This window comes from Perissodus microlepis, chromosome 16, assembly GCF_051167445.1.
Source record: "Perissodus microlepis isolate ML-2025 ecotype Zambia chromosome 16, ASM5116744v1, whole genome shotgun sequence".
Taxonomy (NCBI): domain Eukaryota; kingdom Metazoa; phylum Chordata; class Actinopteri; order Cichliformes; family Cichlidae; genus Perissodus; species Perissodus microlepis.
In genome coordinates, this window is record NC_140476.1 from 20,272,415 (window position 1) to 20,286,191 (window position 13,777).

Consider the following 13,777-nt stretch of genomic DNA (forward strand, 5'->3'; position numbering starts at 1 on the left):
TGAGTTTGTAAACACGAGATAGAGAGAGAGAGAGAGAGAGTGGAGGAGGACGGCCATTCTCCCAGCTCAGTAATATGAGGCCTTCTTACTTTCCTTTGGCGCTGTTTGCCAACATCCTGTGTCTGTGTGGGAGCTACACCCTCAGGAGCTCCGTGTCCTGGGTGGTGTCCTCCAACGATGTGGTGGAGGACGGAGACTTGTCGGAGGAGGTCGCCCCGGCGCTGCTGGTGGACAGTGCGGGGCTGTGGAAGCAGGCGTATCCGTCCTCCAACGTCCTCGGAGACAGCGTGGAGAGCCCCGGAGAGCTGGTCAAGCCCGAGGGCGACAGCGCCGCACAGCTTTCCTCTCGCCTGTTTTCATATCGGTTAGAGAAGGTGAAGAAGTCCGCCAGCAGCACTCCTCCCCCGCACCAAGACACAGCAAAGACTGCCAGATACATATCTCATTACAGTGACTGGGGGTACCTGGCCACCATTTCCACTCAAGACAAGGTAACGCACACAGAGGGGATAGTGGTCCCGGTTCAGGATTTCTTTGCGCATTTAAGCGTAATGGGACAAGCTGAGGAACACGCCCATGTTCTCACCATAATATGAAAAAGATACCCCTCTACCTTTGTGCGTGGACCCTTTGATTTTACACGAAACACGATCAGCTTTTTAAATACACTGATGAAGATCTGAAGCAAATTCACCAGTAGAAATCAAACGCATATGCAGGAAATCACACCGAGTGACAAGTCCTGAAAATAGCCTTAAAAAAATCTCCTTACGCAAGACCAGAACTGAGATCAGCCCGAAGTGCCTTTTGGGATACACCCTGCGTATGTAATGTGAATTTAACTGAGAAATAGCTTCAGTCTAATGGGTGAAGCTCTGCATGGATGGGTGTCCTTCTCGAGCTTCTCCTATCTCAACAAACGAGCTCCATCTGTTTGTGTTAAACTATTTTAAAATGGAGCTCATGAATTTGCTGTTGCACTAAAAACTCTTCCGAGTGATCTCAAATATCAAAGCTGAAGGCATAGCTGTTCTGTCAAGCTTTTGGAAACTGCTGATTTCTGGAACTGATTGGTTGTCATTGGGCTATTTCATGTAAAAATTTCATTAAATTTTTTAGGATCACGTTTATTTCATTTTAGTGTCATTTTATTGGTTTTATGCGCTAAAATTTACTTACTTAAAACAAGCACAAAGGATCTGTGTTGCTTAAAACCTATGCCTTTATAAATGCATAAAAATATAAGTTTCTATATACTGTAAAAATATAGCACATTTTTTTATGTGTGTGTGTACAGATCAAAGGTCTTCCTTTTGGAAACATCTTCTCAGTGAGTGATGGACCACTGGACAACAGCACTGGAGTCATCTATTTTTATGTGACTCCAATGGACAACACTGTGGCAGACCTGAAAAGCAACCCCTATGCTTCTCTCACCTTCTCAGAGGCTGAGGGGGAATTCTGCAGGTAATCTAAATGTTGTTCTGTGGGGGGAAAACACCCATCTATCTGATTATTGAGATCCTCTAGCGAGATGCTCTTAGGTGTTGATTTAGACACACTGGCCTTTTTTCACTCACAGCCTCTAGACTGGCACGTGATAATCGTACTGCAGAGTCTATGCAGTCTTTAAAGTCCCATTTTAAAGCTCACTTTTTTTTACCTTGGCTGTTAATTTCAGTTAACTTTGAGTCCCATTAGGTATTCTTGTGTTGTTGCTTCTGTCAGTTTGTTTTTAGTCACATTTTATTGTATTTGTTTGTTTTTATGAGTTATTTTATTGTATTTTTTTATTGATCGCAGTTTTTATCTCGTTTGCATTTGTAAAGCATGTTGGTCAACCTTGTCGCTTTTAAATGTGCTGTAGAAATAAAATTGACATTATTGTTCATTTAATAAAACACAAAGTGAAATAACAGTTTTAGATATGAAAGAAGCTTTCTTAAAAATATGCCCTAATTACTTCAAGAGAAAGATCATGGATGTAGTGAAGCAGGACATGCAGAGAGTTGGTGTGACAGAGGAGGATGGAGACGTTTAGAGTGAGATGGAGGCAGATGATTTGCTGTGGCGACCCTTAAAGAGAGCTGCTGAAAGAAGACGTTTTGAGCTTCAAACAGTTTCCACAAACTAGTTGACACAGTAATCTTGGGGATTTTGGGACAGTTTGCTTGTTTGGTCTAACTTCAGCTAAATCACTGCTGTAGCTTTCTGAAACACTACATACAGCTGTGTGTCTTGCAATGTTGAGTGCTCTCCTGTGTGTGTGTGTGTGTGTGTTTGTTCTTTTTAAGGCAAATGGTGTATGATCCAGAGGATCCCAGATGTGCTCGACTCACGCTCACGGGCAAGATGATGGAGGTGGCCCCGGAGGAGCTTGCGTTTGCAAAGGAGGCAGTGTTCTCAAGGTAACAGAGCATGTAGATGATGTATTTTCCTTAGGGAAACACCATTTGGCATGTGTGACATGTATCCTGATATTTTGCACAATGTTTCAAAGGCATCCTGTTATGGCAAAGTGGCCAGTGGGACACAAGTGGTTCTTCATGAAGCTGGAGTTGATTCAGATCTGGCTGCAAGACTGGGTCGGGGGTACAACGCTCATTCCGCTGGAGGACTACTTTAAAGCTACTCCTTTCTGAGAATATCCCTCACAAATGCTATCTGCCCCACAGATATCACTCCAGTAAGGTGTTCACAAATTCACAAAGTAGAATGTGCAAAGAATGTTTTACATCTTGTTTCAATTCCTGTTTCAATTCATCTGTAAGGCAGGGGTTGTTCTTCATGCCTACATTTTCTCTTCTTTCATATCTTTGTTTGTCACACAAGATCAGTTACTTGTGTTTGATGCGTGAATGTATTTATAGTCAATAAATGACTTAAACTCCTCACATCTGTGAATGCAATTTGTATGAAACATAGATTGTTTGTTGATTGCGTCTTGGGTTCACACTAAGATGCGTTTTTTTTTTAAAGAAATAAAATTAATATTGTGCATATTATTTAAAGTAAATATAAATTTGTTGTCTATTGTTAGTATTAACTGATTCACACTCCTAAACCTGTCATTTTCATTTTTAAACACAAATATGGTGATTGTGTTATTAACAACAGAACATAGAAAACAAATCTAATGTTTAAATTGAGATATTTTACTGCTGCATGGAAAAAAAACAACTCATTTTGAATTTGACAGCAACTTGTTTCAAAAAACATTGGGCAGCTGTTTTTTGCACAGTTAAACCCTTTTAAATTTCATATTCGAATATGAATATGCTTCTTGTAGTTTAAGTCTTATCATTTTCTTGCATTATGTTCTGCGTTGAGAGGGTGCCAGCTGATAGCAGAGATCGTGCATACAAATACAAGCTAAAGTTTTGGGCACTAGATGGTGCGCTTAATGCGTGTTGGGGGGAAAAAATAGCCGGTTGGTGGAAAAAGCACAAGTTTGACATTATAGAGGTTTCTAGTAATTTCACAACAATTTCCACGTCAATAATGCTGGTTTATTTTATTTTATTTTTTAGGTTTCATCTACAGTGGGGGGTTTGAAACTTAAAAATGATTGTGTTAAAGTTGGAGTGAGAATTTAACAGATTTTTTTTTCCAGGTGCAGCAATGATAGCTTTAAACAAACAAAGATGTGAAAATAGCAGTCCTTTCAAACACCTGGAATGACTGCATGCTCGTCCCGTCGTGAGTTGCACCACTGTTGTCGACCACAACAGTGAGTCGAGTGAGTGCTTTATTTTGAAGGTTCTTACCGGAAGCCCAGTTTGCATATACTACCGTATGGGGCACGTTAATTTCCCTAAAAAAAGCACACAAGTAAGACCGGTTTATTTATATAATATGTTAAAAAAAAAATCATTTGCGCTTGGTTAATTTTAGGGGTTGTGTTAATTGATGTGTGCCGTAGAACTCCTCCGCGACAGTCAGCGCAGAATGAGCCCCCTGTCCGCTTGGCTTTAGTTTACCCGGCTGGTTTCAACTTCGTGTTAGCTCGTCAGCTAAGTAGCTAACAGACGTTCTGTCGCAGTATGCGGGTCGACTAGCAGTGACGGTTAAAACTTGGTTGTTTTGTGGAAGAGGCTCAGTGAGTTAGCCGCACTCTACCGTGTTTATTTGCGTATGTTTCAACCCTGCTCTCCGTTAAAGCGAAATCAACGTGATTCGAGGCGTAGCCTTTAGGACACCGTCAGAGACCCACCAGCCTATCCCGGACGATCAGTAGTCACACTGTTGAGATGACATCTACTTGTAACTTGTAGCTTAACGGCTGGCTTTGAAAAAACTATGGATTGTATTGGCAACTAGTTCGTTCTTTTTAAACCCACAATGTAAGCTATATTGTCTCACAAACAAAGCAGCTGACTGGTAACCGATAGGCTAGGTTAGCACGTATGTTTTTTTAGTCCCGCGAACAACGAAAAGAGAAGACGCTCTGACAGGGCTACAGCAGCGCCCCTGTTTCCGTGCGCAGAAGTCGGTGTTCACCCTCCCCGTTAAGCGGAGCGTTTTTACGGGTTGAAGCACCCTATGCCCGTGCCTACGCCCGTCTCCACATCCTGAAGCCAGAGAGAGAGAGACGGAGGGAGGGAGGGAGGCAGTGGCAGCTCCGGGGTCCCCGACACTCAGCCGAGGAAAGGCATCGCTGAAATGAGATGAGGCTCAGAAATGGAACTGTGGCCACTGCACTTATCTTCTTCACGTCTTTCCTTAGTCTCTCTTGGTATACAGCGTGGCAGAATGGCAAAGGTAAGTTGGACATTTATGTCATCTCGGTTATTCCCCCCCACCCCGTATAAAAAAAATGTCAGAAGGATCGACGGTCTCTAGACGAGGCCTGGTTAACAAGCTGGCAGGCAGAAAGCTGAAGCATGACCAGCAAGCAGCATGTCTTAAGACACAGCAGGTGAAGTCATCCATCCCGTGGAACTGGTTTCAACGTGGTAATGCGTAATAACCCGTGTTATCGTTATAATAAATGGATGGAGTTCTTTTGTTTTAAGCTTTATTGTGCCCCATCTCCTGTCCCAGTTAATCATACCCAAAGTGCTGTTTCCAGCCATCCTCAGTAACTTAGGGATAATCTAGTTTGCCCCTGCCAGGCAAAACCTCTAGATAATTACACCATTCACTAACATTAGGTTTCTGCATACACGTCTTTAATGACTCTCATCTGAGCATTACATGTCAGGCATCTGTGTCTGGGCTTATTACACAAGTGTGGCTGTTTTACAGTACACAGCTTATGGCTGAGTGCTTACTTTCCAGTGTGGTGTGGGCAGGAATATGGGCCTTGGTCTTGTTACCAGCAGGGTGTAAATAATTGCAGCCCATATATAAATTCCAAACCAGGGATTCAGGTTGTGATTACTGCAGAGCTTATCAGCTTGATGAAATGTTTTCTTTTAAATGGAGCAGGCTCAGACTGGTCCAGTGATTATATGAAAGTGGGCGTATGTGGGGGTAGAGGTTATGAGATGATGCCACCATAAATGTTGCACCTGTTGATACAGTTAGTAAGTCTGTATGGGATAAAGCTATGGCAGGTCAGTCTGTTCAATTTGACAGTTGTCACAAGCCAACAAAATTATAATACTGGCTACTGGTCTTTATATAAATCCTTAACATGTACTGTTTAATTGTGGCTCACAATGTAGATGATGTGCTCACCTGTACAACTTATAAACCATTAAGGTTGCCATTAAAATACAGTGCATGTGTCCAACCATGGTTATCCAGTAGCAAGTGTATGAGAAAATTTGTTATTTTAAATTTGACTTCACACTTGTCCACAAACCATCTCCACATCTCATCCCTGTGAACACAATAACTCAGCTGCTCTGTGAGGATATTTCCTCAAACTTGGCAGAAATAGTCTTGTATGCATGGATGAAGTGATTAAATATTTGTGCTCTGACAGAATAAAATAATGAAGTCACAACTTTTTATCCCAAAAGGTCACCTTCAATTTGACATAATCATACCCTGCATGAATACGTATCTGGACATTATACAACGGCGTAACTCAGGAAGACAAAGGTAGACTGTAAATAAATGTAGCCTGGGGTGGGCGGTTTAATTTGTTCAAACTTAAAATAAATTTTTGCTTCTCAATTGGCTAAAATAACAGAAAAATACATAGATTTATTTTAGATAGTTAAAAATAGTTTTAGTTAAAATGACATTTTCCCTTCCCGTTATCACCAACTGCGTACATTTAGGTGTTTGTCTGATTGTTGGAGTTTCACTTTTTATTTGTTATTCCAGGATTTTTACTGCACAATGAAAGGCGACTTGAGGCAACCGTTGCTGTGATTTGGTGCTATATAAATAATTAAAATCCCAAATAACTATTTTGAACCTGGTAAATCTGTGATTGCTGCCAATAGTCTTCAGTTGTAACACTGAAATTGTGGTAATTGAGTATTTGGTTGTGAGCCAGGTGTGCTTTAGAATTTGTAGCTTCCTTGCAGCAACACTCAAATCTGAAATTTTTTATACGGTTATTGCCACAACTAAGTGTTCACACTGGGCTTTATTTGTGAAGCTTGTAAACACCTGCAAGGAATTTGACTTTTGTGTTACTCACAATAAAATCACTCCCTAATTGTAGACATACAATTAGAACAAGAAAAAAAAGCTCAGCAAAGTTATTTCCGGTGATTGTTCCTGTTTCACACATTAAAGTCTTAATATCCTGTTACAGTCAACGTCTGTAATGAAACAGAAAAATACAGATATGAAAATGCAACCTGTCTGGCAAGTTGAGCTGATAGTTCTGTTTTTCCTAGAGTCTTGTGGTAATGAAATCCAAACATTGCTCAGTATGGAGTTATTATAACATAGATTTGATCTTGTCCTAGAAGGAGAAGAACTGGTGTCACTTAAAACACAAACCATTAACTTATTGTATTCAGCTCGGCCTTCGTAGTGGCATTTAAAGCTCTATGCTCAAAACAAGGATCCTGAAACTGACCTGAACTCAGCTGTTGTCAGTTTTATTACAGCGCTTGTGACTTTCTTAGTGTGAAAATATCTTTGTAGATGAGGGCTACACAGACGGATGCAGTAATGCTGCTATTTAAAGAAAAATGCTTTGAGCTGAAAGATCTCAACATGCTAGAGCTTAAAGGATCCCTGTGGAGCATTTGACCTCTGTGCTTTTTTTCTTCTTCTTCTGAGTGGCTCCCTGTTTTTGTTTGTCACATGCACGAGCATGAGTGTGTATGTGCAAGACCTCTTATGCACAGCGTCAAATACAATCCTACCAACAGTGTCACACAGGTCCACTCATCTGTGGTTGCAGGAAGATGCCAGGAATGTGCCAACAAAGGCTGTGAAAAACAAGATTGCCAGCTAATAGACGTGCATGTAAACGGATGTTGGTTTCTAAGCTTTATTTGTGCCGTGGTGGCCTGGGGTTTGTGTGTTTTCTTGCAGTTTTGTATATGAAACAAGCTCTTCTTTATGCTTTGTTGGCAAATTGGCCTTTAATGTGATTGTGCTTTTATTATTTGGAGCATTCCTTTCCTAAATGCTGTCTTTGTGTTGAAGTTTTGTTTATGTCTGCATATGCTAAGCTACAGCGCAATAACATGATCCTGAAATAGGGGGAAAAAGGCATATTTTAAAGAAAATTAGCCGTGACTTTGTTGTTTGTGTGCATCTGTCTCTCGTGTTCTATCTATTGTTAAAAACACCAAACTGTGGGAGTGGGACAGATAAAAGCTATTTAGTTAGAATTAATAAAAAGAAATTGTAATTAAAAGCTATACAGCACTTACATGTACACTTAGATTTTTTTATTTTTAGAAAGTGATCTAATCACTCAGGCTGCCTTTTTCTAACTGTATAATATTTATCAGATCTGTTCCTATAGTGCATTTCATAGTATTAATTCTCCTGATTAGTGTGTGGCTTTTACACGGGTCTTTAGGTATTTTATCTTGTGTTTCACTGGCTCATGGCCTCTGTGCTTTTTCTTATCTTAACACGTGATGCTTTAGCACAGATTGCTTTTCTGTTTTTAATCATATTTTTTATATCATATTATTTCTTACTGTGGGAATAAATGGCTTTTACTCTTAACTCTGGCCAATGTGGGCACTTCTAGTGTTGAACATGAACTCAGGCAGTGAATAATTTTAAAAATGTAAATGTTCAAAACCTCTTTAAGTAAGTGTTTTTCAGTGGACTGGGTTGTATAGATAAATATTTGTAGCTCAAAGAGCAATTTCTTTATTGGAGTAGAAAGATTACCTATCAGTTGTTTTTTTTCCCTCTTTTTGTTTTGCATTAACCTTTGCTTCTGATAGCCTGTTCTGTTGCTGGTCACTTGACTGCTGTGAATGAGCACTGTGCCAGTCAGCTGTCCAAACACTCTACAGTGAATGACTCTCCAGAATGTGTACTTCTCTGTCAGTCTCCTTCTTTTCCTAGTGAGAAGCTGCTCTCTACTATCTCTTTGGTTATATCTCAAGTAGATCAAAACAACAAGAACAAGCTAGATAAAGACGAATAATATAGGTGAGCTTTGAGTTGCTCAAACAGTATGGTGAGGTCCTCTCTTTTTGTGTCAAAGAGGAAACGCGTATCCCCATTTCTGTGTGTTTCCTCACAATGAGCATGTCATTGTCGTTTGTTATCATAAATGGGTAGGGCTTTGCAAATACATATTATTTCCTTTCCATCCACAGCAAAGTTCACACACATTAATAACAACCTTGTTTGTCATGAACCTTAGATATGATACCATCATTGTGATTGCCCCCACATGTTGCTTTAAACATTTTTTTCCATTTAGTATTTTTTTTTCCTTCAGGCATAGTCAAATCAAGGGGCCTTTGTATTCAAAAACTTTACATTTAGGATGTTTATACAGTTTAATGCAGTTTTAAATACTGTTTGAAGAAAGGAAAATTAAAATCCCACTGATCTCTGTAAATTATTTAATTAATTAAAATTATGTGTTGCAGATGTTTTAAAAGCACTCAGTGTTTGATACAGTTGTTTAGGACGTAGTCCGTTATTTTGAGACTAGGATAGTGCCAGTTCTGTGCTTATAGTTTCAGCAGATTTGCTCAATCTTCAGTGTCACGCACAAAACACCCTTTAGTTTTGGAAATGTCACTTCCTCCTTGCCTTCCCTGAGTGCATTCCCCTCCCCTCCTCATTGTTTAAAGGCATGACTTCTTCCATCATTGCATCAGTCCAAACACAATGGGACAAAAATAGCTTGTGCTAAAGGAGAAAAAAGCAGGCAGATTCTATAAGGTGGGCTAGCGATGTAGTTTATTAGTTTGATTGGGAGAAGATACGGCTTGCACATTTTGGTTCTTCTTTGTGATATCTGGCTGTGTGTGCAATTGTGTGTGTTTGCTTTTTGGCTTTTGGACTTTGTGAGGTAGGGCAGTCTGCCAGACAAAAGTAGCCTGGAAGGAAGTAGAGTATAAAGACTAAATCTTAAAAGAGGGAATAGAAAAGCCTGAGGTGGGCTCTTATTGTGGAGAGAAAGATAGTGCTGACATAGCAGAGCAACAGTAAGATGCTTTTTTTTGTGGAAAGTTGAGTGTTTCTTGGGGGGGGGGTTGAGCCTACAACTAACTTTCAAGATCACAAAACAGGCCTTTATATTTCTGAGGTACATAGCGTTTTATTTTTTAGATATTGCAAATCCCCGATTGTCTTTAACTATAACATACACGTACATGTTTTTCAAAAATATGTTTTTGATTTGCTCGAACGATATTCGTGATGTGAGAAGGCTTGCTGTTAAAAGGAAGGAGGCAGTTAGATTTTTCCGTCTAAGCTCCCTCCTTGCCCTTGAATTTGCCGTGTTGTGTTTTGTACGCGTTGAGCCATTCAGCTTTTGTAATTTAAGCGTTGAGCTCACCCTCACAAGCACGACTGGAATCCGTTATCACAGGCAAACCAGATCAATAATTTTACTTCGCTTTTTGATTTGTATTGATTAATTTTTAGAGGAAGTAAAATACAAAATATGTTCAAACTTAAAAGATCTTTTGAATGTTGTAATTTTAAAGGACTGCAGTGTTTGCTATAGTCGTCTTGATATCTTTCCACTTCACCCTGTAGTCCACTGATTACTGGTCAGACTACTTTATCAGATACATTATAATATAAAATACCCACTATCATTTACCGTTGCCAAAGGCGGTGTTTTCAGACTAAATCTTTTGCAGTGCCAAGCTCGTTCAGTTTATTGTCATGTCGACTGTAGCACTGAATCTTAATTACATTTGAGAAGAGGTTCCAGTAAACATTTGCTTGAAAAATGAATTGATTAGACAGCAGAGTGTTTTATGTTAGTCAACTAATCTGTATATCAACATATTCTTTCAGCCCCCCAAAAAGCTTTTAATTGACTCGAAGCTTCAAGTCCCAAATGGATATCATTAAAAAATTGATTGGACACGACTCTGAAAGTGGAGTTTCCAAAAAAGAGCGCTAGCCTTGGCTGAACGTGGCCTTACAGCAGCCAAGAGGAGGCAGAGGAGTGGAAGTGAGCCGAGTAAGGCTGTGCTCTGAGTTCAACGCTGTCAGACAGCACGATCTTCCATTAAGAGAAACGACCGGCTGCCAGAGTTTGTCATGACTTTTAGCACAATGGAGGGAGAATAGTGGGTGGAGGTCAGGAGCAACTATGAGGCCAGGGCGAGGAAGCAGAATTGAAAATATGGGTGGGAAAGTTGCCAAGGGGGCAAACATTTGTCTGGCTTTTTCAGATACTAATTCCCTACAACTTTTTTTTTCTTTTAATCCTTCATTTTAGTGAAGTGAAATGGGCTGTGGTATTAAAAAAACACACACACCAAAAGGATTAGAGCTGTGCCTTCTTTTTGTCTTCTAACATTTGAAAACTGTTCAGGTACTTTCACTTGCCTACTCAAGGCTTGACTTGCAGTTCTTGTCAGAAAAATAGTGCAAAAAATCTATATTACAACTTTGTGTTTGTGTGCCAAGTATTTTTTGTGTGGCTGTGTGTGTGTGTGGATGTGTACAAACTGTTTAACCGAAAGACGTTTTAACTGGTGTTAACTAGTGTCACTTGAAAGTAACACCTGTTTGATCTGTTATTACCCTACTATATATAAAAACAGAGCAGACCAGCAACCCACATATCATGCTTAATATGAATGTGGTCAAAACCTAAATACTCATAAGTTGTGCCAACATTCGGATCGCGTTTGAGCAAAGCCACAAAATTTTGTAATTTGCAAAGAAAAGCGTCTGGACTTCTTTAAGTTACTTGAAGACGTTTCACCTCTCATCCGAGAAGCTTCTTCAGTTCTAAGGTCAAATGGTGGAGAGTCCCAGATATAAACCTCTGTTCAAAGATGGTCGCTCACAGTGGACATAGATGGCTTCTTTCACAGTGAAAGAAGCCATCTATGTCCACTGTGAGCGACCATCTTTGAACAGAGGCGGTGGTTTACGACACCAACTCTCTGCCATCTATAATCCAGTTTTGAGATCCCTTCCCAGACGCCTTAACGCCCACTCACATCCTGGGCCATCTGACCTCAGGAATTCGCATGATAAGGTGGGGCCAGGTTTCACAATGAACACACCCGAAACTCTGGCTGATTGGGACCCACACCCAGTTTCACACCTTGGCTCAGGCGATTAGAGGATCATCAGGGGGTCCTTTTGTCCCTCTGTGGGGGGATACTCCCACTAGGTTTATATCTGGGACTCTCCACCATTTGACCTTAGAACTGAAGAAGCTTCTCGGATGAGAGGTGAAACGTCTTCAAGTAACTTAAAGAAGTCCAGACGCTTTTCTTTGCAAGCTCCTTTGACTACGATGACCTGGATGACTGAGAACCTTCACAGACAAAATTTTGTAATGTTGCCTCTCATGGCATCTGCCTCAGTGGATTTGAATTAAAGCAATCAAAATGAGATTTAAGTGTCAAGTTTTAACTTTATTTCAATGGGATTGACAGAAGTACTGTATTAAGTGTTTAAAAATGTGCTTTCTGTATTGTCCCCAAGTCCTCAAACTAACATTTTAGTATTAGTACATGGCTTGTTTCCCACACTCGTGAGCAAATTCTTTGCCATCAGTGGCTCATATCTTGAACTTGTGCAAATCACCAGATGTCAGGTTTCCTCCCCTGAGAGAGTATGCCAGGCATCTTATGCTGCTATGTTTTAGCCTAATGTAGGTAACTATGTAAGTAACTATGTATAATCAACACAAAAACACTGGGTCACCAGACCCAGGACCATGACAGGTAACTAGGTAAGGTAAGGTGACTGATTTGGGTATTCATTTGTTTATACACAAATCATCTTTTGATCCTGTTGACATGCGTATTTGTCATGTGGAAGGAGAGCCGTTAAGTTTGCTTTGACGATTTATCACACTGCTGTATTATCAGACATAGACTGCACGTAATTTACAATTTGACCATATTCAGTTACTGATGGCAACAATTATGCCAGGTTTTAGTGACAATGTTTGTCATGCTTGACAGTTTAGTTTTCCACTACAACTTCATAATTTATGAACAACTTAAGTGGGCTAATGTTATCTTATTGGATAAAACGGTTGTTGACAGTTTAAATTTTAGAAGGATAATTTGAAGTTGAATAAAAAGTAATAAATTACAGTAATTGTTATTGCAAAACTCACCACATCGCTAAACGTTAAAAATTGCAGTATTATGGTATTATGAGTGAAGTATTGTGATAATATTGTGTCGCGGGGTGTCTGGTGAGTCCCACCACATCACTGTTCAGATCTGGCTAAGTCCTTTGTCTTGCACACAGCAGCTGCAGTATAGAACCACATGGCTGACAGGTGCACCACTGCAGGGGCTTCATACATGCATAATGCAAGTAGACATGCTTTTCCCAAACTAAACAAGTTTAAAGACTCTTCAGTTTGTTATGGTTGTTGGTTGTATAGCAAAATATGAATGAAAGCTAAAGTGCTTTTAAGGTAAATTAGCAACTGTGTAGAGACTGAATGGCCTGTGGGATGCTGCCCTTGGTTTTGTGGCATATGCGGATTGCCTATAATTGTACGCTGCTCTGTGGTTGGTATGGCACTTGTATACTAATGCTATACTGGTTATTCAGCATTTTGTATTGCATGTAACTTCATAAGGGTTATACTTTCAAGGGAATTTTTGTTTTGTAGGAAGCAGTTCCAATGAAAACGGTTGATGGATGGATCCGTTTTAACAACTTTGGACAAGGCCAGACATGTTCACAATACTGGCAGCACTCCATGTTTAGACCAGGAAGGTGACTAGATAGAGCATTTTGAAGGCAGCCCATTTCGCCTACTTGCTAGCAATACATGCATCTAACTATTAGCTGTGCTATTTGCACCTCGACACAATCTGTCATCACAGTCTTTGTGCTAGGGAGCTGTCAGTGTTATCCAATCTCAGGAACTGACGTGTCGGGTAAAGGTTGTGATTTTGTATATAAAAATGGTTTCGTTTTGAACATTAGTAGCAGGGAAGCTGCTTTTGTACTTTTGCTCCACAACCAGATTTTTTTTTCCATTTCATTGGAAAGGGTTATATCTCTAGACTGCAGAAAATAAATCCAAACCATTACTATAGTGGGATATTGTGATATGTGTGTGTGTGTGTGTGGGGGGGGGGTCTAACTGCACACACATGTGTAACTGTGTTAAATTACCCTTTAAACACAATTTCCTCTTAACAGCTGGTGTATCATCCTCTAGCTGAGCTTGTATTTTGAGCAGAACGATTCACGACAA

General features: G+C 40.1%; 2 protein-coding genes across 3 annotated transcripts in view; both read left to right on the forward strand.

The window, feature by feature from the left end:
- Positions 1 to 2: 2 nt before the first annotated feature.
- creg2 (cellular repressor of E1A-stimulated genes 2) lies at positions 3 to 2,894 on the forward strand. Of its 2 annotated transcripts, none has more exons than XM_084907878.1 (4): positions 3 to 374; positions 1,298 to 1,467; positions 2,295 to 2,408; positions 2,501 to 2,894. In XM_084907878.1, the coding sequence occupies exons 1-4, from the start codon at positions 75 to 77 to the stop codon at positions 2,640 to 2,642; spliced, it is 726 nt and encodes a 241-aa protein (XP_084764004.1). In that variant the 5' UTR covers positions 3 to 74; the 3' UTR covers positions 2,643 to 2,894. The 2 variants fall into 2 exon arrangements, with proteins under 2 accessions (XP_084764004.1, XP_084764003.1); XM_084907877.1 differs by having other exon boundaries at positions 5 to 491.
- Positions 2,895 to 3,788: 894 nt separating this feature from the next.
- The window catches only part of mgat4a (alpha-1,3-mannosyl-glycoprotein 4-beta-N-acetylglucosaminyltransferase A), a 29,514-nt gene continuing 19,525 nt past the window's right edge, over positions 3,789 to 13,777 (forward strand). The window contains exon 1 of the mRNA XM_084907875.1: positions 3,789 to 4,761. Coding sequence (XP_084764001.1) covers positions 4,668 to 4,761 — 94 coding nt within the window. The 5' untranslated portion in view covers positions 3,789 to 4,667. The remainder of the gene's footprint in view (positions 4,762 to 13,777) is intronic.

Bases quoted from the DNA above. Each gene is read 5' to 3' on its own strand.
- creg2 (XM_084907877.1), top strand. From the start codon at position 75: ATGAGGCCTTCTTACTTTCCTTTGGCGCTGTTTGCCAACATCCTGTGT. The intron at 492-1,297 runs GTAACGCACACA...GTGTGTGTACAG, and splicing joins CCATTTCCACTCAAGACAAG to ATCAAAGGTCTTCCTTTTGG. The intron at 2,409-2,500 runs GTAACAGAGCAT...AATGTTTCAAAG, and splicing joins AAGGAGGCAGTGTTCTCAAG to GCATCCTGTTATGGCAAAGT.